The sequence below is a fragment of the Oncorhynchus masou genome, chromosome 10 (assembly GCF_036934945.1).
Source record: "Oncorhynchus masou masou isolate Uvic2021 chromosome 10, UVic_Omas_1.1, whole genome shotgun sequence".
Taxonomy (NCBI): domain Eukaryota; kingdom Metazoa; phylum Chordata; class Actinopteri; order Salmoniformes; family Salmonidae; genus Oncorhynchus; species Oncorhynchus masou.
In genome coordinates, this window is record NC_088221.1 from 21,741,013 (window position 1) to 21,767,253 (window position 26,241).

The 26,241-nt window shown below is 45.3% G+C and overlaps 2 protein-coding genes and 1 pseudogene across 7 annotated transcripts; 2 read left to right on the plus strand and 1 right to left on the minus strand.

Moving 5' to 3' along the window:
• The first annotated feature begins 1,760 nt into the window (after positions 1 to 1,760).
• Positions 1,761 to 14,036, plus strand: LOC135547333 (transcription factor Dp-1-like). 4 transcript variants are annotated; one of them, XM_064976248.1, is made up of 13 exons: positions 1,761 to 1,787; positions 2,651 to 2,727; positions 3,723 to 3,801; positions 3,937 to 4,003; positions 4,348 to 4,451; positions 7,865 to 7,986; positions 8,069 to 8,234; positions 8,849 to 8,995; positions 10,828 to 10,896; positions 11,639 to 11,790; positions 12,208 to 12,374; positions 12,579 to 12,660; positions 12,765 to 14,035. In XM_064976248.1, the coding sequence occupies exons 2-13, from the start codon at positions 2,681 to 2,683 to the stop codon at positions 12,901 to 12,903; spliced, it is 1,341 nt and encodes a 446-aa protein (XP_064832320.1). In that variant the 5' UTR covers positions 1,761 to 1,787; positions 2,651 to 2,680; the 3' UTR covers positions 12,904 to 14,035. The 4 variants fall into 4 exon arrangements, with proteins under 4 accessions (XP_064832320.1, XP_064832319.1, XP_064832321.1 ...); XM_064976247.1 differs by having other exon boundaries at positions 1,763 to 1,828; XM_064976249.1 differs by lacking the exons at positions 1,761 to 1,787; positions 10,828 to 10,896 and having other exon boundaries at positions 1,850 to 2,727; positions 12,765 to 14,036.
• A 3,971-nt stretch (positions 14,037 to 18,007) lies between these two features.
• Positions 18,008 to 21,036, plus strand: LOC135546828 (rhodopsin kinase GRK1-like; annotated as a pseudogene).
• Positions 21,037 to 21,735: 699 nt separating this feature from the next.
• Positions 21,736 to 24,188, minus strand: mettl21cb (methyltransferase 21C, AARS1 lysine b). 3 transcript variants are annotated; one of them, XM_064975502.1, is made up of 5 exons: positions 24,092 to 24,188; positions 23,528 to 23,720; positions 22,997 to 23,160; positions 22,708 to 22,825; positions 21,736 to 22,567 (listed from the first exon to the last, which is right to left on the minus strand). In XM_064975502.1, the coding sequence occupies exons 2-5, from the start codon at positions 23,643 to 23,645 to the stop codon at positions 22,170 to 22,172; spliced, it is 798 nt and encodes a 265-aa protein (XP_064831574.1). In that variant the 5' UTR covers positions 23,646 to 23,720; positions 24,092 to 24,188; the 3' UTR covers positions 21,736 to 22,169. The 3 variants fall into 3 exon arrangements, with proteins under 3 accessions (XP_064831574.1, XP_064831573.1, XP_064831571.1); XM_064975501.1 differs by having other exon boundaries at positions 23,522 to 23,720; XM_064975499.1 differs by having other exon boundaries at positions 23,495 to 23,720.
• Positions 24,189 to 26,241: the final 2,053 nt, after the last annotated feature.

The following is a 26,241-nucleotide window of genomic DNA, read 5'->3' on the forward strand; positions in this document are numbered from 1 at the left end:
GAAGATCTGATGTGATTGGTGAAAAGACCAATTCGTGGAAAAAAAATATCAGAAATTGGCTGCATGTTTAAAAGCAGAGGTCCCTAGTGGTGCAGTGGTCTAAGGTACTGCATCTTAGTGCAAGAAGTGTCCCTGGTTTGATTCCAGGTTGTATCACATCCGGCTGTGATTGGGAGTCCCATAGGGCGGCGCACAATTGGCCTGGGGTAGGCCGTTATTGTAATACTAATTTGTTCTTAACTGACTTGCCTAGTTAAATAAAGGTTCAATTAAAAATAGATGTATTCAGATTGGCGCTAGCAGTCAAAATTTAGCCTACATGCATCTCTCAACAGAAATCTCCCACATAATCTTCTTCTGCAACATTTTATCACAACTGACATCCATCCACACTATTAAGCATCACTAAATGTGGTTTAGGGCCTATGTTACATGTGTTGCATGTTGTACATGTTTGTTTTTGTGTGTGTGACTAGCAGGTGAGGTTGGGAGGACACAACTCACATATCTTTCTCTCTATGATTAGGGGTTAGGTTGGAGGGGGTCATGAATGACTGAGCTGGGACTGGGAGGCTAAGTTGAGAAGGGCGTTCTATCTATCACTTAATGAATCAGGGAAAGGGGGATACCTAGTCAGTTGTATAACTGAATGCATTCAACTGAAATGTGTCTTCCACATTTAATACAACTCTGAAACAGAGAGGTGCGGGAGGCTCCCTTAACTCAACATCCACATCTTCGGTGGAACTGCCTTGCTCAGGGGTAGAACGACAGATTTTTACCTTGTCAGCTCAGGGATTCAATCCAGCAATCTTTCTGTTACTGGCTCAACGCTCTAACCACTAGGCTGGTTGCGCTGCCATTCTGCTATATATGGTTGTCAGACTGTGTGTTAAAAAAAATGTCTGTGGTTGTTGAGGTGTACGTGGTTATGCTCATAGGATGACTTTTAAAGGTGAGACCTCACCTTCAAAATCAACTTCAACATACAGACCATAGGTACAACACTCACATTCAGATGTAATCAAGAAAATATTTAACTGGTATCAACATGGCATTCAGATAAAAACGTAATGTATTGAGCAGAGCATAAGTTATTCTCAACAGAAAACCAAGAAAGTTCCATAAGTTATTTTCAACACAAACACCACATGCTTATTTTTTAACTAAGTATTTTGCTGAACAGTCTCATTCTCTCCTCTAAATAGATGTGTTGAATGTTGTGGTTGTAATAAACAATAGACAATTCACAGTTGACTCCCCAATCAACACAGTTCATCATCTGTCACAAGAAAAAATAAAGGATTGGTATGTAAGGTGCTGGATGAGGACACTGACGGTGCTGGATGAGGTTTTCTGTGAACACTGATCTAAAGTCAGTGCTGCAACTACCCCCAAAGGTTAAGGTACATATTCAGGGAATATGAGCAGTTCCTAGATCAGTGTGTTTAAAACAGTTGAGACAGCTAGGCCCATATATAACTGAACAGATTACTTATTATGACATTTATCTCTGATTTGCGATGTTTTCGAATGGCTTCTCACTGTTACTAGCTGTTACTATTTTTACTCAGTTTTAAATCCCGGAAAAGGCTTCTGAAACGCTGAAAAGCTGGAGACCAATGGGTGAACCCGGGATAGGAGGTCCTAGTGCGCGAAGCAATCAGAACGCGCCAAAGGCGTGGCTTTAGCGGCATGGATTGCCTGCGTCATATTGGAGCTATCCAATCCGAAACTTCAGATGTTCGACACCGCCAAGATTGGTTTTCAGACTAGGACGGTGGAAGGTAACAGCTGAACACGAATCTCCAGCTAACGGCTAGCAAAGGCAATAGACTTGGGTGTTTTTTGATTGAAAGGGGGGAATTTATACATTTGACATTCGAAAGGGATATTTGTCTATCTAGCGATCTCTCCAAAAGATAGGCTATCTGCTTTGTAACTTGGAGGTAACTTGTTATGTTAGCAAGTTAGCTAACCACTTGCTACTGCTAACTAGTGCGTTGACCGCGTTGGCTAGCCAGTTTGCTAACGTTGGCTAATTTACCCATCCGGCTAGAATTGCAAGACTGGTGTACCTAGCTATCCATTATGGTTATCAAGCCCACCAGTTGACCATCAAAATATGAATCGCGTTATTGTAGTTAGCCAGTCATAGCTAATATAACTTAGTTACTTTCTCTTGCGCGTTAGTGTCAAGTTATTTTTATGAAATATTTCGTTGTCATTGATGGTTGCACATTTATTCCTACAATATATCGTTAGTAGGCAAAGTTTTGTCCTAGCTTGCTAGCTAACAGTAATCTTCTAGTCTTTGCCTACCGACCAATTACTACACGTACGACAGCTAGATTACAGCTAGCAAACTAGACCATTTCGTTATTGTTTTACCATTTACGCCTGAGGCATCCGAGCGATATTAATGTAATTCATAGTTATTAACTCGGTGGCTAGCGATGTTACTTGGAAAAGCATCCATTTTGAGATTGAGACATGATGGACCAGAAAGCTGCCTAACTAATTCGTTAAGGTCAAACTATGCATGTAGGCACACCTCAGGCGTGGAGTGTTGAATTGCTTTGAAGCTTAAATTCATTATTTCAGAATCAAGATAATTTGACGTATAGTTTTGTTTCCTGTTTGGCGATAGGGATTTAGACCTCCTCTTCCTCTGTCCTCGATGCCAACAAAACAGCCGTCGAAGAAGCAGACGAAAAGAGTGCACTCGTAAGTGCATATCAAATTAAACCTTTAAATTGTTTGGTAATTTCTTATTGCAAATGCATGTGTTGGCTTTTATTATTATAATGCACGCAGGATATATTTGAATCCGTTTTCTTATAGTTACACAATCTCAATTGCATTTGGAATAGTCTCAATGTGCCTCTAAACTAGCTGGCCTGTAATATCACTAACGCTAACGTTAGGTGGGTAGCTTGCTAGCTAGTTAGCATCAGTTTGCCCCTTGAGTTAGCTGTCGCAGAGTGCTGGATAGAAACAAATTCCCATGTAAAAAGTAATTAGCCAGCCAGACAACGTGCATTGTTGTAGATGGCTAGCAATTTCTGCTCTGCCTCGTAAACTTCGTGGGGAATCTCGGGTCTAGGACGTGGTCAACAACACCTACTAGGCCTTACAGTTTGCATGATAAAAGTTATGATAAGATATCAGAAATATAAAAAGGAGGACGTTTGATAGATATCACATGTGATCGAACTCATCACTTTGAAATGTGCAATCGAAATTGCTTTCCAAAGACAATTTAGTCGGCGAGCAATGTTTTTGTTCAGGCTATAGCGATGTAGCCAGCTAGTGCTTTTGTGCAATATATTGCTTGCATACTAGCGGCCTTCATTTTTGATCAATAATGCAATCTGCTGCCTACCTTTGCAAACATTTCATGTACAATATGCAGTTCGTATACATGTGCAATAGTTCACCTGTGTGACATTCTCATGACACCCGAGGCCTAACCAACTCGGGAGGGGAGGAATTTCCTGGGTAATGTTTTATTTATGCTCATGTATGTTGATCATTTTCTGCTCAATTGCTCCCCATACCAAAGTCGTCCTGCTTTGTCCAATGCATTCTTGGAATTATTCAGGTTAAAGCCAACTTTAAATGCGTAGTTTCCACAGTGTACTTTTATGCACGGACAGCTAAAAATCCAGCTCTAGTCATTGCATTACACACTCCCCTGCTGTATCATGGTTCTGTTTCAGGGAACTCGTTGGTGACATCAGAGCTTCCCTTTCTTCAGACAGAGCCTTACTTTGTTCCGACAGGATGATGGCCAAAGATGTGAGTCTGATCAGAGACAACCAGATGCAGTATTCTTCCACCTTGGTCCTGGGGGACTTAGACATTTGAGAGATTCAATAGAGACCAGCTGTTGAAATTTTACTGGAGTAGATGTTGATGGTGTCTTCCCCACAGGTTGGTCTGATGGAAACCAACGGAGAACTGAAGGTTTTTATTGACCAGAATCTGAGTCCTAGTAAAGGTGAGCAAAGCACAGTGTTGTGCTCTAGAAAACAGATCAGTGTCATTCAAACCTTGTCTATGTCCGGTATATGTCCTCAACTCAACAGCAGGGGGCAATAAGACTACACAGAAGTTTCTCATTTTACTCCCCTCCCAACTTCTGCTTGTCTTATTACTGGTTTCCATATCAGACAGTGCAGGTGTTCTAAATATCTGTGTACCCGCAAATAAATGTTTTCCCTTACTTTGGCCAGTAAGTTTGCATCCCATAGGGCCTCCTGCCTGTTCTCTGTAACCATCTACCTGGGGGAACTGGATATGAAGAGGCAGCCATTTTGTTGACAGTGGTGTGCTCCTTCCTAGGTGTCTTGTCTCTGGTTGCTGTACATCCTGCATCCATCCCTGTGGCCAAACAACTACTGCCCAAAACACTGGGGCTCTCCAATGTCAACATTGCGCCACACATGGTGAGTGGGTCTGTCTACCTTCACTATTTACCCGAATGGACAGAAATATACTGCACTACGGCAGGGGGGGCGATAGGCTAGTGGATAGAGCATTGGACTAGTAACCGGAAGGTTGCAAGTTCAAACCCTTGAGCTGACAAGTTACAAATTTGTCGTTCTGCCCCTGAACAGGCAGTTAACCCACTGTTCCTAGGCCGTCATTGAAAATAAGAATGTGTTCTTAACTGACTTGCCTAGTTAAATAAAGGTTTAAACATAAAATTTAAAAAAATGCAAGCTCGCCACTTGCGTACACTTACTTGCGTACACTTGGCCAAAGCGCTTCACAGCTACAATCTATCAGTTTATAGACAAGCACACACATACTTCATGGTCTCTAAGCCAAAACCATTAGCCTTGTGAGGTGACCGGGGATGAGCTTAAGCTGATCAACCTCTGCAGTCAGCAGGATTACACACCATCCCATTACATACATGAGAATATATACATGGAGGGAATCAGTTTAGGTATCACCTGATGGCCGGCCAGCAGACAATGGAATAGATCACTTACCTGGCCTGCCTCCCGTACTTCATTTGAGCAGGAAGTTCTCTTCACCTCAGAGAAGACTCACTCCACCACAGGCACTTGGTATATTATGAGTCAGCGGCATAATGCGCTTTCCATTTCTTATGGTCTTGTGGGAGATACACCCACCCATTAAACATTGATATACAAGCGGACACCGTGATATCCAGGGGAACACTCCAACTCTCAGACATGATTTACAAAAGATGCGTTTGTGTTTAGTCGGATGCTCGGGCCGAGGTTTCAAGCGTTGTGGGCTAACAACGGCAGTAGCGAACATTGGTTCGCTACTTCCGGACACAAATGAGAGAACACCTCACTCTGACCATTTTACTCGCCATAGCAGAGCTGTTTAGGCAGTTATCATGTTATCCAGAGCTTTGGTGACTAATTGTGCTGCTGGCAACAATTTAATTACGTGTTTTTGCTATCATTTACTGACACCGGCCATATTCAATGGGTGTTGAGCACTTGTAAATTCATCAGTTATTCTGCGCTCTTGTACTCCGAGGAGAGTGCTCTGAAATCAGAGTAGATAGCCAAAGCGAATTTACGAATGCACCCGAATGTCCATTGAGAAAGCCCAATGACCATACCACTTAGTTAAGCTAAGAATGATGGGAATAATAGTCAATTATTGTTGTGTAGTTAATTAGTTAGCATATAGTTAATATACTGGCAAGTTTGATGTATTAGTAGGCCAACTAACTTTAGTTAGCTAGCTAACATACCGGTAGATACTTCTGTAGTGATATGCTATGTGGTTCATAAGGATAGCTATAAAATTGTCAGACAGAACATGTAAGATAACCCATTTGAAAAGTCATTACTTTAATACATTGCTTAACATTTGTCGTAATTAGTTAAAGCAATGAATTTGTTTCCGCCCTCGTTGGACTTCGGCTGCATATATTCTTCAAATCTGAAAACGTTGTGAAGCCATACCCATTTCCAGAATTGCATTATGGGCCCTAAAAGCACTGAAAAAGTGTCCACTGCTTGTACACTTCGTATTTTGACGAATGTGGTAACGACATCCGGGAACTTTTGGCACACTAACTGTATCCATACTATCACCAATAAGCATACTATATACTCAATTTACATCGCAAATAGTATAGTTAGTGCAGTTAGTATGAGTATTTGAACACAGCTCATGTGTTCTCTTTTTAAGTGTGTGAGTTTGACAGTTTTTTTCCCCTGTCCTGCTAAGCATTCAAAATGTAACGAGTACTTTTGGTTTTCAGGGAAAATGAATGGATTGAAGTAGAAGTTGTCAGAAATATAAATTGTTAAGTACAGATACTCCCAAAAAATGACTTGAGTAGTAGTTTACACTGCTGTTTGTGAGGGGCCACAGTGGCTCACCGGTCCCCATCTTGACAGAGGAGAGAACAAATTTAAGTTTAAGTTCATTTCTGGCAATGCTACACATTTTGGCATCAGGTGGAGAGAAATGTTTGAATATGTTATCAGTGTGAGCAACAAAATCAATTGGGCTAAACCACAGGTATCAAACTCCTTCCATGGAGGGCCAAGTGTCTTCAGGTTTTAGCTCCTCCCCTTGTACTTGATTGACGAATTTAAGGTGACTAATTAGTAAGGAATTCAAAGGAAAACATGACAACCTTCAGACACTTGGTCCTCTGTGGAATGAGTTTGACATCCCTGGTCTAAGCCATCGCATTTCAAATCATGATTAGGGCTGTGACGGTCATGACTTTTTGGATAACGGTTATTGGCCAGCCAAATGACAGTGATCACTGTAATGACCATTCAAATGAGAAAATATATGACATTAAGACACATTTTCTCCTTCTGCTCCTGACAGCATGTGCTGCAATAGAAATAGATTGAAAGAACAGGTGTCCATTAGTCTTTTTTTTTTTTAACGGTTAAGGCTTTTATTTTCATCAAATCAAATGTTATTGCGAGTGTAGCGAAATGCTTGTGCTTCTAGTTCCGACAGTCCAGCAATATCTAACAAGTAATCAATTTCACAACTACCTAATACACGCACATCCTAGGTAATGGAATAGAAATATATACATATAAATATATCGATGCAAATGAGCAGCGTAGGCAAGATGCAAAAGATAGTATAAAATACAGTATATACTATGAGATGAGTAATGCAAGATTTGTAAACATTAAAGTGACTAGTGATCCATTTATTTAAGTGGCCAATGATTTCAATGTATCTTCACTGTTCGTGATGGCTGTTTAACAGTCTGGTGGCCTTGAGATGGAAGCTATTTTTCAGTCTCTTGGTCCCAGCTTTGATGCACCTGTACTGACCCCACCTTCTGGATGGTCGCGGGGTGAACAGGCAGTGGCTCGGGTGTTTCTTGTCCTTGATGATCTTTTTGGCCTTCCGGTGACATCGGGTGCTGTTGGTGTCCTGGAGGGCAGGTGGTTTGCCCCCGGTGCTGTGCAGACCCGCACCACCCTCTGGAGAGCCCTGCTGTTGTGGGCAGTGCAGTTGCCGTACCAGGCATGCTCTTAATTGTGCATCTGTACAAATGTGTAAGGGTTTTAGGTGACAAGCCGAATGAAGATCTTCATCTGGTTACACTTATATATGCCAGCCCCAATCACAATGTCGTCACCGTTGACGATGGCTGTCAATCATCGTTGATACACAATGCAATCGTAATGTCGCCCAACCCCACACTAACCTTTTCAATGATGCATGACTATGATGGTCTGTTCATATTGATGTGTTGTAGGTGTATGTAAAAAAAAAAAAAAAATACAGCTTGCTGCAAAACAAATTCCTCCTTTGGATTATAAAGCTTCTAGTACTCAAACTGAATTGGTTGAGCTCCCCCCCCCCCCCCCCGTAGGTTATTGGTACGCCCCAGAGGCCCAGTGTTTCCAGTGCCATACTGGTGAACAGCCCTCACACACCCAGCTCCCAGTTCCTCACACAGAGCCAGCCGGCCGACGCGTCGCCTTGGTCATCGGGGTGAGTTTAGTTGATTTATTCTGTGTGATATGCCAGTGTAGTCTAGAAGTATATAGCTGTGTTTAACCACCTTTGTCCACAGGAAGCGTGGTAAGAAGGGGGAGAAGAATGGCAAGGGCCTGAGGCATTTCTCCATGAAGGTGTGTGAGAAGGTGCAAAAGAAGGGTGTCACCTCGTACAATGAGGTGGCAGACGAGCTGGTGGCGGAGTTCAGCGCTGCAGACAACCACATCTCCCCCAATGACTCTGTGAGTTTTGCAGCTGTATGCACAATGCACAGGGCTCTTCCTCAAAACAGCCTGGGGAAGTCTTTGACTTCACGTTCTCTGAGACATAATTCTCTGTGACATCAGACATTGTCTGAATTCCTAATTATGCCATCACACTGTCAGACAGAATTCTCCGTTGTTGCATCACTCTTAAAACTCCTCTGACAGAACTCCTCGTTATGACATCACTCTCTGACAACCATCACGTTTTTCAGCTTTACTCTTAGACAAAACAAATATCTATATGACATCACAATTTCAGATACAACAAACCTACTTAGGAAATGAAGTTATGACGTGGAGGTCTTCCTCGAGCCTAATTTATGTCCGCTGCTTTTGGTGTTCAGACTTCAAACATCAGCTGCCATCCTCAGTGTTCCGCTTCATCCACCTCCTTGTAAAGTCCGAAAGAGTTTTTGGAGTGCGGACTGAAGCGGATGTTTTCGCTCATGCTAAAACGGAAGTAGTAAATTAGGCTTTAGCACACTGGTTTCATTATGACAAATCCACATGATCATTATGACACCAAACCCAATGGAAGCGTTCTGCACACACAGGAGTCAGAGATTAACCCCTTCCCCCTCTCCTTGTAGCATGTGTATGACCAGAAGAACATCCGTAGGCGTGTGTACGACGCGCTCAATGTGCTTATGGCCATGAACATAATCTCGAAAGAGAAGAAAGAGATCAAGTGGATTGGTCTGCCCACCAACTCGGCCCAGGAATGCCAGAACCTAGAGGTGAGTCTAATATATACACTGAACAAAAATATAAACTAAACATGTAAAGTGTTGGTCCCATAATTCACCAGCTGAAATAAAATATCCCCCAAATTTTCCATACACACAAAGTTTATTTCTCTCAAATGTTGTGCACAAATTGTACATCCCTGTTAGTATTTCTTATTTGCCAAAATAATCCATCTACCTAATAGTTGTTGCAAATCAAGAAGCTGATTAAACAGTATGATCATTACACAGGTGCACCTTGTGCTGGCTACAATAAAAGCCCACTCTTAAATGTGCAATGTCACAGAAGTCTCAAGTTTTGAGAGACCGTGCATTTGGCATGCTGATTGCAGGAATATGCAAAGCTGTTGCCAGATAATTGAATGTTCGTTTCTCTACAATAAGCCTCCAAAGTTGTTCTAGAGAATTTGGCATTACGACCAACTGGCCTTACAACCGCAGACCACGTGTATGGCGTTGTGGGAGAGCTGTTTGCTGATGTCAATGTTGTGAACAGAGTGCCCCATGGTGGCAGTGAGGTTATAGTTTAAGCTACGGACAACAAACGCAATTGCATTTTATCGATGGCAATTTGAATGCACAAAGATACAGTGATGAGATCCTGAGGCCAATTTTCCTGCCATTCATCTGCCACTATCACCTCATGTTTCAGCATGATAATGCACAGCTCCATGTCACAAAGATCTGAACGTAATTTCTGGAAGCTGAAAATGTTCCAGTTCTTCTATGGCCTGCATACTCACCAGACATGTCACCCGTTGAGCATGTTTGGAATGCTCTGGATTGACTTGTACGACAGCGTGTTCCAGTTCCCGTCAATATCCAACAGCTTTGCACAGCCGTTGAAGTGGGACAACATTTTACAGGCCACACTCAGCAGCCTGATCAACTGTAGGATGTGTCACGCTGCATGAGGCAAATGGTGGTCACACCAGATACTAACTGGTTTTCTGATCCACTCACCCTACCTTTTTATTAATTGACCAAAAGATGCATATCTGTATTCCCAGTCATGTGGAATCCATAGATTAGGGTCTAATTTATTTAAGTGGATTGATTTCCTCATGAACTGTAACTCAGTAAAATCTTTTTAATTGCATGTTGCTTTTTTATTTTTGTTCAGTGTATATGCACAGTGCATTCAGAAAGCATTCAGACCCGTTAACTTTTTCCACATTTTGTTACTTAACAGCTTTATTTACAATGAATGCCTACCGGGGAACAGTGAGTTAACTGCCTTGTTCTGGACAGAACAACAGATTATTTAATTGTCAGCTCGGGGATTAAATCCAGCAACCTTTCAGTTACTGGCCCAACGCTCTAACCACTAGGCAACCTCCCACCCCTCTTCTTGGGTTTGATGCCACAAGCTTGGCAAACCTGTATTTAGGTAGTTTATCCAGTTCTCTGCAGACCCTCTCAAGCTCTGTCGGGTTGGATGGGGAAGACTCGATGCTGTAACTCAATACTGTAATCACTGCCAAATGTGCTAAAACAAAATACTGAGTAAAGGGTCTGAATACTTATGCAAATGTAATATTTCAGCTAATTCTTTTAATAGAAATGTGCAAAAATGTCTAAACCAGTTTTTTTTCTTTGTCATTATGGGGTATTGTGTGTAGATTGAGGAGAGGAAAAAAACAATTTAATCAATTTTAGAATATGGCTGTTACGTAACAAATGTGGAATAAGTCAAGGGGTCTGAGTACTTTCTGAAGCCACTGTGTATATACACACACCTGGTACACCATGAACTCTCTTCTCCCTCACCCCCTCTTTTCTAATACGCTCTCACACCCTGGCTGTGTTCTGCTCTTCTGTAGGTGGAGAGACAAAGGCGACTGGAGAGAATCAAGCAGAAGCAGTCACAACTCCAAGAGCTTATATTACAGGTGATCAGCTTCCCTCCTGTTACAGGTGATCAGCTTGCCTCCTGTTACAGGACTAGCTTGCCTCCTGTTACAGGACTAGCTTCCCTCCTGTTACAGGTGATCAGCTTGCCTCCTGTTACAGGACTAGCTTGCCTCCTGTTACAGGACTAGCTTGCCTCCTGTTACAGGACTAGCTTGCCTCCTGTTACAGAACTAGCTTGCCTCCTGTTACAGGACTAGCTTGCCTCCTGTTACAGGACTAGCTTGCCTCCTGTTACAGGACTAGCTTGCCTCCTGTTACAGGACTAGCTTGCCTCCTGTTACAGGACTAGCTTGCCTCCTGTTACAGGACTAGCTTGCTTCAATCAACAACAATACCATCACTGATAAAGGCAAGCATATACAAGACCACAGGTTATCTTAAAGGGGAGATCAGCAGTTGCTACATACATTTTTTTTTTAGACTTGTACTGTGTACCCATTGATTCTTTAAGACTATAACTTAGGAATGCCCCAATAGCTTAGCTGAACTGCCGTACCCCATCAGAATCCAAAATATAAGCTTGTTTTACTGGTTAAAAAAACTATAATTTTGATATGTCCATGCATCCATAGCTTTGTCTGAATTTGAGTTTTATTTCTCGAGCCCCATCCCTCAGCTTTCTACCGACACAACAGTGGTGGTGACGATGCTTTATTGTTTCAACTGCCGATTGGCACTTTAACATTGTTCTAATGTTCTATCCATGATCCTCTCCTGTAGCAAATAGCCTTTAAGAACCTGGTGCAGCGGAACCGACAGACGGAACAGCAGACCAACAGACCTCCACCCCCCAACTCTCTCATCCACCTCCCCTTCATCATTGTCAACACTAGCAAGAAGACTGTCATCGACTGCAGCATCTCCAACGACAAGTGAGTGACTGTAATATTTTAGTGTCTGTGTAAATTGATCATCTTAATTCATGTAGACATTTTTATTTCGTTCCACAGAATTTTCACCATATAGATTTTCATGTAAATGGTATATTTAAAATGTAAATTTATCAGACTCTTATCCAGTGTGACTGGAGGTAGGGGAGAAATTAGCGTTAAGTGCCTTACTCAAGGGCACATTGACAGATTTTTCACCTAGTCAGCTCAGGGATTCGAACCAACTACCTTTCGGTTACTGCGCCAATGCTCCTAAACAGTAGGCTACCTGCCGCCCCCCAATAAAGTATCGCATTGAGGCAATGGCAACACCCCGCTCAAGTTTTTCCAGGATTGAATGTTTTCATTCAAGTTCTAACCATGCCATTATATTCACCTCTTTACTTTCCTTCTCTTCAGGTTTGAGTACCTGTTCAACTTTGACAGCATGTTTGAGATCCACGACGACATTGAGGTGCTGAAGCGCATGGGCATGGCCTGTGGCCTGGAGGTGGGCAAGTGTTCCCCGGAGGACCTGAAGGTGGCACGTAGCCTGGTGCCCAAAGCCCTGGAGCCCTACGTCACAGGTCAGAGACCACAGGGGTCAGGGTTCATAGTGCATGCTTACATTTCAGCCATAGGTCAAGTCATTGAGCTACGCATGATCCTTATCAAAGTGAGTGAGATTAATTTGCATGAAATACTCATATGTTGCTAATTTGGTGTAGATTGGTCCTGTTTGGTTTTCTCTAAGGTCTATATGTGAACGTGTGTACTACTGTCTCAAACAGAGATGGCCCAGGGCCCCATCAGTAACGTCTACATCACTGGAGGATCCTCCACCAACGGGGGGCGCCATCACGGCCAGGGCAGGTGAGTCTCTCTCCTCTACTGTTGCCCTCGTCAGGGTGTTCTATAGCACATTCACATAGAGGGAGAGGAAGAGTTACCATATTTCTATCTCTCTCTCTCTGTAGTGACAGTGGTGCAGATGGTACCCTGGCCTCCAGCTCTAATGACTCTCACTACAGCGGCTCCCGTGTTGAGACTCCTGTGTCGTACATGGGGGATGATGACGAGGAGGATGACTATGATGAGAATGACGATGAAGATTAACCTCCTGCCACTCCACGCATTTCTCATCTCCAACATGCAGTCTGTCTCTGCATCTCTCTCTGTATCGCTTTCTCTCAAGGGCGTTGAAGAATGTTTGAGTATGGAGGCTGTGCAACCCTCTTCTCAGAGCTGGGTCCGGAATCACATGATAGCCAATGGCACTCTGGGAAGTGTAGTGTATGGCTTTGGCACTGTGCTGCGTCCTTTCTGTGTATTATCACCCTCTTCTTGGCAAGCCATCCCACCCGAGAATAAAGCTACAACAAAAAATCTTCCAGCCAACTCATTGCTGTTGGAGAATGTATAGTGTTCCTTGTGTGTGAAATAGTTATCTTTATTATGTTTTGATTACGTTGGAGAGACTCAATGGTGAACCACTGTTTCAAGATGGCTGCCAGTGTAACTGCACCAGACCGCTGGCTCAGAGACATTCACTGGATCCAAAATGGCTGATTTAGTTGCCACAGCGCCCTAAGAAAGATTGAGACTGCCCTTTTGAAAGTGTGGACACTATTTTGTTACACCTCCCCTCCCCTGCTATTTGTGGCATTGATTTCAAGCAGAGAAATTGTATCTGCTCCCCACAGTTCTGTAGGCAGCTGCTTTTCTGGTCCTTGTTTTTGGAGCGTTTTAGCAGCGACTCAATCCCTCAGACCCTGTCACACCGTGGTAGTGTTTACAAATGACTGGCACCAGCGAAGAAAATAACTCCTACCCACGCTAACTATAGGACAATGTTAGGCTTTGTTTTGAAATGTAAACGGATCCTGTGAAGGTTGTAGTTCATAGCATCCTTTACAGGTCATTGGCGAAGGAAGGCCTGGACATGATCGACGTATCAAATATGTGGGTTGTGTAGGTCTCTATGGACTCACTTCGAAGATCTCCTTTTTCAAACTGAACAACCCATGTACTGATTCTTCCAAAATACCTTTTCTGTAATCTAATATAAGTTTGAAAATTAAATATAGAGAATGTTTTAACAAGTTGACTTCAGTGAGCGTTTGTGCGGTTTTATAACTTCTAATCTGAAAAGCAGTTGGGTGATGTTTTCTCAATTGTCTTCAATAGCTGAACTAGGACGTTAACCTCAAATGTGTCAAACATATTAAATCTAATGGGAAATCTGTGTTAATTGACTGCGTTATGATAATGGTGCCCAGGGTGACTATCCTGAGCGAAATGGCAAGTGTCTTCACTGACATTTTCAACCTCTCCTTGTCCTGGTCTGTAATACCAACATGTTTTAAGCAGACCACCATAGTGCCTGTGCCCAAGAACACGAAGGTAACCTGCCTAAATGACTACCGACCTGTAGGACTCTCGTCTTTAGCCATGAAGTGCTTTGAAAGGCTGGTCATGGCTCACATCAACATCCCAGAATCCCTAGACCCACTCCCAATTTGCATACTGCCCCAACAGATGATGCGATCTCTATTGCACTCCGCACTGCCCTTTCCCACCTGGACTAAATGAACACCTATGTGAGAGTACTATTCATTGACTACAGCTCAGCATTCAACACCATAGTGCCCTCCAAGCGCATCACTAAGCTAAGGACACTGGGACTCAACACCTCCCTCTGCAACTGGATCCTGGACTTCCAGACGGACCGCCCCCAGGTGGTGAGGGTAAGCAACAACACTTTTGCCACACTGACCTTCAACACGGGCCCCTCGGGTGCGTGCTCAGTCGCCTCCTGTACTCCATGTTCACTCATGACTGCACGGCCAGGCACGACTCCAACACCATTAAATTTGCAGTTGACACAACAGTGGTAGGCCTGATCACCGACGACGAGACAGCCTATAGGGAGGTCAGAGACCTGGCCATGTGGTGCCAAGACAACCTCTCCCTCAATGTGATCAAGACAAAGGAGATGATTGTGGACGACATGAAAAAGAGGACCGAGCGCTCCCCCATTCTCATCGACAGGGCTGCAGTGGAGCAGGTTGAGAGCTTGAAGTTCCTTGGTGTCCATATTACCAACAAACAAACATGGTCCAAGCACCCCAAGACAGTCGTGAAGAGGGAACAACAACACCTATTCCCCCTCAGGAGACTGAAAAGATTTGGCATGGGTCCTCAGATCCTCGAAAGTTTCTACAGCTGCAACATCGAGAGCATGGTTGCATCACTGCCTTGTCAATTGCTCCGCCTCCAACCGCTGAGCACTGCAGAGGGTAGTGAGTACGGCCCAGTACATCACTGGGGCCAAGCTTCCTGCCATCTAGGACCTCTACCAGGCAGTGTCAGAGAGTCCTAAAAATTGTCAGACTCCAGCCATCCTAGTCATAGACTGTTCTCTCTACTACCGCACGGCAAGAGGTACTGGAGCTTCAAGTCTTGGTCAGAGAGGCTTCTAACCCCAAGCCATAAGACTCCTGAACACCTAATCAAATGGCTACCCAGACTATTTGCATTGTCCCCCCTCCCCCTTTTACACCACTGATACTCATCTATGCATAGTCACTTTAATGACTTTACATGTACATATTACCTCAACTAACCCGTGCCCCACACGTTCACTCTGTACCAGTACCTCCCTGTATATAGTCTCGCTATTGTTATTTTACTGCTGCTCTTTAATTACTGTAATTTCTTATTCTTAGGCATATTTTTTTTAACTGCGTTGTTGGTTAGGGGCTTGTAAGTAAGCATTTCACTGTAAGGTATTCGGCGCATGTGAATAATAAAATGGTATTTTATTTGAATGTGTGAGCGATATGATGGAAGAATTGAGGGCTAGAAGGAGCCATAACCGTGTTGCATTCACCTGGCTGAACCTTTCATTTCCGAGGGCTAGGGGCCTTTCCGAAGGGTCCAGAGTTATCCATTTTAGACTGTGCATGTCCCCCCCTATACTGTGCGTGTCCCCCCCTATACTGTGCGTGTCCCCCCCTATACTGTGCGTGTCCCCCCCTATACTGTGCGTGTCCCCCCTATACTGTGCGTGTCCCCCTATACTGTGCGTGTCCCCCCTATACTGTGCGTGTCCCCCCTATACTGTGCGTGTCCCCCCCCTATACTGTGCGTGTCCCCCCTATACTGTGCGTGTCCCCCTATACTGTGCGTGTCCCCCTATACTATGCTGTGCGTGTCCCCCTATACTGTGCGTGTCCCCCTATACTGTGCGTGTCCCCCTATACTGTGCGTGTCCCCCCTATACTGTGCGTGTCCCCCTATACTGTGCGTGTCCCCCCTATACTGTGCGTGTCCCCCCTATACTGTGCGTGTCCCCCCTATACTGTGCGTGTCCCCCTATACTGTGCGTGTCCCCCTATACTGTGCGTGTCCCCCTATACTGTGCGTGTCCCCCTATACTGTGCGTGTCCCCCCCTATACTGTGCGTGTCCCCCCCCATACTGTGCGTGTCCCCCCTATACTGTGCGTGTCCCCCCTATACTGTGCGTGTCCCCCCTATACTGTGCGTGTCCCCCCCCCTATACTGTGCGTGTCCCCCCTATACTGTGCGTGTCCCCCCTATACTGTGCGTGTCCCCCCTATACTGTGCGTGTCCCCCCTATACTGTGCGTGTCCCCCCTATACTGTGCGTGTCCCCCCTATACTGTGCGTGTCCCCCCTATACTGTGCGTGTCCCCCCTATACTGTGCGTGTCCCCCTTATACTGTGCGTGTCCCCCTATACTGTGCGTGTCCCCCTATACTGTGCGTGTCCCCCCTATACTGTGCGTGTCCCCCCTATACTGTGCGTGTCCCCCTATACTGTGCGTGTCCCCCCTATACTGTGCGTGTCCCCCCTATACTGTGCGTGTCCCCCTATACTGTGCGTGTCCCCCCTATACTGTGCGTGTCCCCCCTATACTGTGCGTGTCCCCCCTATACTGTGCGTGTCCCCCCTATACTGTGCGTGTCCCCCCTATACTGTGCGTGTCCCCCCTATACTGTGCGTGTCCCCCCTATACTGTGCGTGTCCCCCTATACTGTGCGTGTCCCCCCTATACTGTGCGTGTCCCCCCTATACTGTGCGTGTCCCCCCTATACTGTGCGTGTCCCCCCTATACTGTGCGTGTCCCCCCTATACTGTGCGTGTCCCCCCTATACTGTGCGTGTCCCCCCTATACTGTGCGTGTCCCCCCTATACTGTGCGTGTCCCCCCTATACTGTGCGTGTCCCCCCTATACTGTGCGTGTCCCCCTATACTGTGCGTGTCCCCCCTATACTGTGCGTGTCCCCCCCCTATACTGTGCGTGTCCCCCCTATACTGTGCGTGTCCCCCCTATACTGTGCGTGTCCCCCCTATACTGTGCGTGTCCCCCCTATACTGTGCGTGTCCCCCCTATACTGTGCGTGTCCCCCTATACTGTGCGTGTCCCCCCCTATACTGTGCGTGTCCCCCCTATACTGTGCGTGTCCCCCCTATACTGTGCGTGTCCCCCCTATACTGTGCGTGTCCCCCCTATACTGTGCGTGTCCCCCCTATACTGTGCGTGTCCCCCCCTATACTGTGCGTGTCCCCCCTATACTGTGCGTGTCCCCCCTATACTGTGCGTGTCCCCCCTATACTGTGCGTGTCCCCCCTATACTGTGCGTGTCCCCCCTATACTGTGCGTGTCCCCCCTATACTGTGCGTGTCCCCCCTATACTGTGCGTGTCCCCCCTATACTGTGCGTGTCCCCCCTATACTGTGCGTGTCCCCCCCTATACTGTGCATGTCCCCCCCCTATACTGTGCTTCACCACTGCTTCTTGTTCTTTAGATAACAGGTGCTACTCCAGCCACAGTGACTGAAAACATTATCAGCTTGGGCTCACTCTCAGCCTGTGGTATTAGGGAGTTAGTGGATAAAGGCATTACTGTCTGAAGGGTGTTGAGTCAGGTGTGTGTGTGTGTGTGTGAGAGACCGATAAAGCGCTCAGGAAGTATGCCTTGGGACATGAGGATCTTGTGTCCTCTGTCCTGCTGAAGGCACTGATCTTTCTCCTTCCTGTCGCTCCCTCTGTTCATCTTACCCTTCTCTAATCCTCCCTTTCTCTAACACCTTTTACTCTCACATTTGAACTTCTTTATCTCACTCTTCTCACCCTATCTCTCCTTCACCATGCTCTCTGAGTGCTGCAGGCAGCCCCTCTCCCTCCATTGCCATGGATTTGGGCAGCCTGACCACGGTGGTTGCCAACTCAACCTACATCAATGCCCGTAGCAGCTTCGATGGCTCAAACCTGGCGGCTTTGTCTGACAAGTACCCCACCTGCCTCAAGCTGCCCCACATCAGTGTGTGAGGGCATCCAGGAAACCCTGGACCTGGCCTTCTAGTCAGTCTGCGTGGAGCAGCCCATTGGCAAACACCTCTTCCGAGTGTTTCTTGAGGCTGCTCCCGAATCCATGGTCCTTGCCGCCTGTGGTTGGACATGGAGGAGTACGACTTAGCAGAAGGCTCAGACCGGGCCCAGAAGGCGTTCAGTATCGTCCAACACTACCTGGAGGCTCTACTGGAGATGGTGAACTAGGTGGAGGGCCTCTTTGCCCAAACACTGACCGAAGTACTGGGCTACCTCTAGGATGCTCCCTCCACCTTGTTCCTGAAGAGGTTCCTTCAGTGGAGGGGGGGTTCAGAGAGGTGTCTGCCTGTCAGATGAAGGCCACAGGGAATCTGTACGCCTGCATGAAGCTCAACAAGAAGAGGAAAGGCTATGAGGTGTGAGTGAGTGTCTTTGGTATGCCCCACCTGAACTGTAGTCTAGTCTCCTGATGTTTACTGTAGTTGTGGTCCCCAACCTTTTGAGTCAAGATCACTTATGCAGTCAAAAAGCAAGCTGAGATCTACAGCTAAACATTTTTTGTTAACAAACTAATAAAAACAGTTATGTAAGAATGAGGTTTATGCAGTAGCCCTAATACCTTATCACAGCATATTGGCTATATGCCTGGCCTGACGATATTGTTCTTCTATACAGACCATATTTCAAAACTCGAGCTTTGATAACAAAATGTATCAGTTGGTGCAGCACTTGCGAGGCAAAGCTGAGCATAAATTGAAATAATTTTCTAATTTAATTTTATTGGACTAATTGCGCCTGATGGTCATGGTGCGTTCAAGACAACTGGGAACTCCAGGAAAAAAAGAGTTAAAATCATGATGTTAGTGAACTTCAGGTCGGTTGTCATTAACGCTCGGAAGTTGGAGATTTCTGAGTTTCCAGTTGTTTTGAACACGGCATTAGTCTCAACGGAGAGAGCAGCTGAGGTTACGCATCTCACGGGCCCTGGAAGCTGTAGGTACGGTGATTTGAGCTGTCTGATTGGCCAGCGCTGTAGCCCCAGTTCTCGTCCGTCAGGTAGGCTGAGTTAATCTTTTCAGATACAATAAATGGTTCACAATGGGAACACTTTGCTTCCCCTGTTCACAGGGCTTCCGAATCAAGAGCACCAGCAACTCGGGGGGGGGGGGGGAAAGGGTCGCAAGCCTTTGTGCCTTTTATCATTGGCTTTTCTACAGAAATGTTTGGTGATCGACCAGGAAGGAGTGCCTTGAAGGTTGTCCAGTCAATCGGTGACCACTGCTGTAGTTGATGTGTGAGAGAGAAGATACTATCTAAAGGGGGAACTTGGCTAATTACAGTACAGTATGCTTCTGTAGACTATTAATGCTCGATCAGAATAGGATTGTAAACACAATGACTAATGACATACAGGGAAGTGCGACAGTGTCTCTGCCTCTGTGACTGTTAGAACCCCCTTATCTGGAGTGGAAATGGTTATGTTCATGGAAGCAGTTTTGATGTAGGCTACAGTACCTGTTTTCCAGTAAGTGATGAGGAGATAATGGTCTTAATCACTTTAGCCTCTGTCTTGGCCCTCTGTATTATACATTGTCATGTTTGTCCCCCTCCTCTGCTTTAGGGGGCGATGGTGGAGAAGAGGATCCTTGCCAGGGTTCAGTCACTTCATCGTTTTGCTGGCCTCTGTCTGGTTATGACCATCATGAATGGAGGTGACCTGAAGTAAACGCATGCACAAAGCACATACCCACACACACTGCAGGAACTATCCTGTTTCTTGTAATAGATCTGTAACATGTTTGTTCTCATACTGGCCCAGATACTACATCTACCTGATAGATGAGAACAACCCAGGGTTTGAGGAGTCCAGAACCTGTTTCTATTCTGCTCCGATCATCCAGGGCATGGAGCACCTCCACCAGAAGAGCATCCTCTACAGAGACATCAAACCTGAGAAAGTCCTCCTGGATAATGAAGCTACACACTGATACAGTTATGTACACACACACACGTTGACGTGATGCGATGTTGTCTTTAGGTAATGTGCGTTTCTCTGACCTGGGTCTGGTGGTTGAACTAAAAGTGGAACAGACAAAAAGCGAAGGCTATGCCGGAACTCCAGGTCAGTCTCACCTGCCCAACCTCATTATCTCACAATGGGTCTCACGTTTAGTGTCTCCAAGAAGCGCCACTCTCTCTTGTGACTGACCTTTGACCTCTGCCCCAAGGGTTTAATCTCCCCGGAGCTGCTGAAGGGGGAGAAGTATGACACCTCAGTAGACTATTTCACCCCGAGGGTCACGCTGTTTGAGTTCATGGCCGCCAAGAACCCGTTTAGGGAACAAGGGTAGAAGGTAACCCACTCAATCCAGCCTCCCTTTCATGTCTTAACTCTTCAAACTGATGAGTGTGAAGGCTAATCCGTTTTAATTCAGAGGTCTCCAATTCTGGTCATGTTGTAAAGCCACTGGAGACTGAAGGCTTTTGTTCCATCTCGGCACTATCACACCTGTTTATCATTCTTCATTCATAGACAATGATTATTTGAGCCAGGTGTGTTAGTGCAGGGCTGGAACAAAATCCTGTACACCCAGTAGCTCTCTTGGTCCAGAGTTGGTCTATGACTTTGATGTAATGTCTTTTAACCTGCAGTCGTCTTCTGGTCAGGTTGGAAGGAAGAGCTGAAGGAGCGTATCATGACTGGGACGGTGGTCTACCCAGAGACATTCAGTGAGAACGGCAAGTCCATCTGCTCCGGGCTGCTGGAGAAACGGGTTGACCAGAGACTATGCTTCAAGAACGGCGCCTGTGACGAGATCAGGGCTCACCCTATTGAAAACCTGTGTGGTGAGCTGAAGAGGAGAGTCCACAAGCGAGGACCAAGGATCTGAAGAGTTTCTGTATGGAGGAATGGTCTTAATTCTGTCTTATCAAACATTATAGGAGACTCAGAGCTGTTATCGTGGCAAAGGGAGGGTGCACAAAGTACTAAGTGCAGGGGTGCCAATAATTGTGACTAATTTTTTTCATAACATACTTATTTCATGATTATTTTATTTTATTTGAAAATGTTTAACTAAAAGGATAGATTCATATGATATTTTCAGTGTAAGATCAAGCTGATAAACGACAATGACATTTTTCACAGCCATTTTTGTTCATATTTGGGGCGGCAGGGTAACCTAGTGGTTAGAGCGTTGGACTAGTAACCGAAAGGTTGCAAGTTCGAATTCCCGAGCTGACAAGGTACAAATCTGTCGTTCTGCCCCTGAACAGGCAGTTAACCCACTGTTCCTAGGCCATCATTGAAAATAAGAATTTGTTCTTAACTGACTTGCCTAGTAAAATAAAGGTAAAAAAATATATATATATATTTACCTAGGATGCAGTGTATATAATAATGAGTGTTTAGCTTCTTATTAAACTAGTCTGTGTTCACGTTTAGTGGCAAAGTGTTTGACCATTGTCGTATATGGAGGTGATACTGTCTTGTAGATTTTTGACATTAACTTTATACAGTAACTTTCAATATACATGTATCTGCGGTGATGCCAATGCAGACTATGGAGAAAGGAACTTATGTTTCACACTGTATTGCAAAGCAAATTTATTAACAAAACATTTGTCACTATCAAATATATGAAGAAAAAAAACACTGGTAGATAAAATAGTTTTTTGAAAAGTCACATGGAGTTTCTGCATGACACATTGTAAATATAATGAAGCTCACAGAAATGTCATTGAAACACAGAATCAGCTTTTGTTGTCTGTCTAATATGCTGATGAGGTGAATGTACCCATCCCGAGGATGACTTAGCACCACAGAATGGGCTCCAGGCAGTCCGTTCTCTGTAGTGAGCTCCTGTTTCATCCACGGTGAAGAACAACTTCCATCCCTTCTTTCTATTTCTCACCTCTTTTCCTTGAGTCTAGCTCCTATCCTCCCTGGTCTCTCCATCCCTCTTTCTCCTTAATTTCTCACTATCCCCTCCACGTCTATCCTCTCTCCCTCCTTTCCTCCCTCTCACTCCCGTGCAGTTGCCTTATAGATCCTCACGTCCCCCTCCTTCAGCTCTGTCAGCAGCGTCGTACTAAAACAACTCTCAAAGCTCTCCTTGAACCTCAGGTCTGACTGAAACCTCACCTTATTGGCCCACAGGAGCGTGGTGCCACTTGCTGGTCTGCAGAAGTGGCGCATGGTCGCCAGCAGCTCCTCCAGGTAGTCGTGGTGATATACCACATCGGCTGCCAGAACATAGTCGTAGCGACAGGAAGTGCAGGGGAAGTCTCTCTCGAGGTCTTGACCCCAGGTGAGGGCCCTCACCTGGGGTGTGTAGCGGCAGCGGCTCTTGGAGTTACGAGAGAGGTTAAAGGTCAGGTTGGGAAGGATTTCGGGCAGGTCGGTGGCCGTTACCCAGGCTCCTGGAAAACAGGACACAAGGGAACAGTCAGTCAATCAGTCTATCAAACCATGTTACCAACTGACAGACTCACCCAGTAGACTGGCCAGTGGCCACTATACAGTTAGGCAGACTGACTAAGAGACTGAAGGACAGACTCACCCAGTAGACTCGCCACAATAGACAGTAAGCCTGTGCCTGCCCCGATCTCCAGAACTGCTTTATCCAGGAGATTCACCTGCTGCCGGTTATTCTCCAGGAACTGACTTAGAGCTACCGCCTACACACACACACACACAATCATCATCATCACTACGATCAACAATCGCACAATGATTGTTAGTAAATCCAGATCAGTCAATATGAATTAAGTGCACTGCGTTTACATTTTTCCTTGTAAAAATGGGTTTCTATCATCATATTCCAGTCGGTGTGCATATGTAGAACTCACCCCCGGCCAGATGAGGGCGCCGTAGGAGTCCAGAGACTCTCGGATGCAGATTTCATGACCAGCGATGAAGAAGGACTCTTTTCCCAGGGTGTAGTAAACACTGGGCTCCCAGATGTTCAGTCTGTCCATAGCCTCCCTGGCCATCTGCTTACAGTCAGACACCACTGTAGAGAACAGGACCACAATACAACCAGGAATCTACACCACACTGGATGGCCAACATTTTAATAATCGCTACTTCAGTACACAGGGTCACAAAATAAGACTGACCATTACACACAACCACAGATCGAACAATGAGACAGATGTTTCACAGGATGTTTAAATCTGAAGCATCCAAGTGGCATTTCCACTCACCACCAAATTTGGTGATGAGAGGAAGCCAAGTGGCTGGCAGTGGGAGAAGAAATAGTCATCAGCAAAGTCCGTGCTAGTAGCAAAAGTGTGAGTCTTAGTTCGCATTTTTTTCTACAGTAGATCACAGTCACCATTCCTTACTGTTAAGGTTAGGAAACCACTGCTTGCCTTCACCTGCTGTTCCATTTTCTGTTGTCTCTTCTTCTTCCCTGTTCTCACCAGGCTCTCCATCTGTCCTTTCTTTCTTGGGAACCTCCTGGTCAGACTGTTTGGCTGTAGAGGAGGTCTCCATTGCCACCTTGTGCTTGGACTGGGCAATGGTGAGTCCGCTGCTCCCCTATCTCCCCTGGGTCTGGTTGTCTGGGTTCTGGCCCAGAGAAATACTTATTTATAACCAACCGTCAGCAGCATGCCACTCACGCTCTGAAAGGGAATACATCACCGACCTCCCTCCGCTCCATGCTCTTACAGTTTATCTTCTCCACACATACAATCACCAGACTACACATCAAAACATTGTTCGCTAAGACGGTGTTTGTAAGTATCAGAATGGAGCATCATTAATACATGGAAGCTATAATGTAACAAGGCTTTTACAGACACGTTAATCTCCACATACTAATGTCCAGGAGGCTTGCAGATTCATAGACTCATGCTCCAGAGAAATTAATAAAGCTGAATGAAATTGAACAGAATGCGTGAGATAAGATGGGATGATGTACGATATGTAATACAGACCTGTGTGAGGTGGTGGTCTCTTTCTCTGTCTTTGTGACTGACCTTCTGCATCCTGTGTTTATAGCTGGCCAGCATCCCTTTAAATATGTCCCCAAAACACGGAGCTATAATTACGGAAGGGAGGGAACGTCAGACTAAGCTAGTATGATAGAGTGACAGTCAGAGAGAACGGGAGACAGATATGTTGCCTAAAGCCAGACCCCCACTTTGACTAAAGCCCTCTCCACTGTTCACTGATCCCACTGACATGGAGCCAAGTGAAGTCACCATTTTCAGAGATGTTTATGTGTGTGTTCCACAGGAGGTTGATGGCACCTTAATTGGGGAATGGGATCAAATACATGTTCCACAGGAGGTTGATGCCACCTTAATCAGTGGAATGGGATCAAATACATGTTCCACAGGAGGTTGATGCCACCTTAATCAGTGGAATGGGATCAAATACATGTTCCACAGGAGGTTGATGCCACCTTAATCAGTGGAATGGGATCAAATACATGGATTCCAGGTGTTTGATGCCATTCTATTTGTGCCGTTCCAGCCATTATTATGAGCCGTCCTCCCCTCAGCAGCCTCCACTGGTGTGTGCGTCCAGGTTAGTGTAGAACCTAAGCGGAGGATAACTTTCTGCTCGTCTAAATGAAACAGCGGACTTGGCAACACAGTGCCCATACCAGGGAATGGCCAGGGCACTCTGGTTCGGAGGGCACGGCGGGAACTGGTGTCCGATATCAGAGGGTCACTCTTCATGTATATGTTGAGACTTCGTTGTTCTCACCTGTGTGTGTGTGCTTGCATGTGCGTGTGGTTAGCTGTAATGAAATGAAATCCAGTAGTATCTTGCATTGCAATACCCTCCTCCACTGAGTTTGGAAAGCATGGTTTGATCCCATATCGACCATCTGCAGCCCGTTGAAACCAGACTTATGAGGGTATGACAATAATATGAGATATGGAGCAAGGGCACACTTAAGGCATACCTGTTGTGGTTACTGCCTATGGCTCAGATTACACTATACACTTTGTGGAAGTCTTATGAAGTTAGTGTACTTTGACATTAGTTTGCGGGGTCAAGTATCACTGACCCGGACTTGACCCCCTCTCCTCCCTGTCAGCACTGACCAGGGAATTAGTTGGCTCTCCTCTCCTGTTTCTCTCACCACAATTGACTCACTTTCTCTCTCTCTGTCTCTGTCATTCATCTCCCCGGCCTGTATTCTCTCTCTTCCACCATCCCTCTCTCGCCTGCACGGATAACGACACACAGACTAGAGCCAGCTGACACTAACAGATGAGAGGATTTCTGAGTGTGTAAATCTATAAGCCAGGCTCGTTGTCATGTAAATGATATTGCTCAATATCAAAACACTCATACCAGTCTAAGCACAGGATCACTCAAATAGTTTGATTTATGTTAGACAATAAGAGGGTTGTTTGATTGGTGATTATGTACAGGAGAACAGAACAGCCTGTTTCAATGGCTTCCCTCTTTTATGAGCAGATTCCTCCAAAAATGGATCAGAGGATTCTGATTTCCTGTCACTCCGCTGGATAATAGCTGATCTGGAGAGGCTTGGAATACCATGTGAGTTCATACCATTCCCAGTTGTATCCAAGAGAGACAGGTGAGTAGAATAGATCATGGGACTGTACTATGTGGGAGATGTAGTTGTAATTTTTATGATCAGGCTTGTTTGACTTACAGTAAACAGTTGGTTTGGGGTGAGTGAGACTATGGCAATGGATGTCTGGTGAACAGTTGAGAGGCTAGAGTATGCCAAATATGGATGGGCCTATAGCTCATGTAGTTTATGATTGAGCGTTGATGGAGTGGAGTCTAATCCAGCCTGTGTGTGTGTTAGTCAGGCAGGCTGCAGGCTTATTCATTCTCATAGCCTCTGGAGAAACAGGTGTGTCTGGGCTTAAAGAGTGCGCACACGTCCACAGTAGCAACAGCTGCAGAAGAAGTTTCATCTTAATGGAATAAAAAAAAATACTGGTTTAATACAGAGGGACTGTTTCCCAGACAAAGATTAAACCATAGGAGAAAAAATAAAGACATTTAAATATATTTAACGTCACATAAAATGTATTTCATTTCCCTGCCTTATAAATCTACACACAATACCCCATAATGACAAAGCAATAAC

Excerpts from the sequence above, each read along its gene's own strand:
- LOC135547333 (XM_064976248.1), top strand. The coding sequence starts at position 2,681 with ATGCCAACAAAACAGCCGTCGAAGAAGCAGACGAAAAGAGTGCACTC. Across the intron at positions 3,802-3,936 it reads ACAGGATGATGGCCAAAGAT|GTTGGTCTGATGGAAACCAA; the intron begins GTGAGTCTGATC and ends TCTTCCCCACAG. Across the intron at positions 11,791-12,207 it reads TGCAGCATCTCCAACGACAA|GTTTGAGTACCTGTTCAACT; the intron begins GTGAGTGACTGT and ends CCTTCTCTTCAG.
- mettl21cb (XM_064975499.1), bottom strand. The coding sequence starts at position 23,645 with ATGGAGACCTCCTCTACAGCCAAACAGTCTGACCAGGAGGTTCCCAAG. Across the intron at positions 23,161-23,494 it reads GTGGTTTCCTAACCTTAACA|TGGTGTCTGACTGTAAGCAG; the intron begins GTAAGGAATGGT and ends TGTTCTCTACAG. Across the intron at positions 22,568-22,707 it reads TATTGTGGCGAGTCTACTGG|GAGCCTGGGTAACGGCCACC; the intron begins GTGAGTCTGTCC and ends CCTGTTTTCCAG.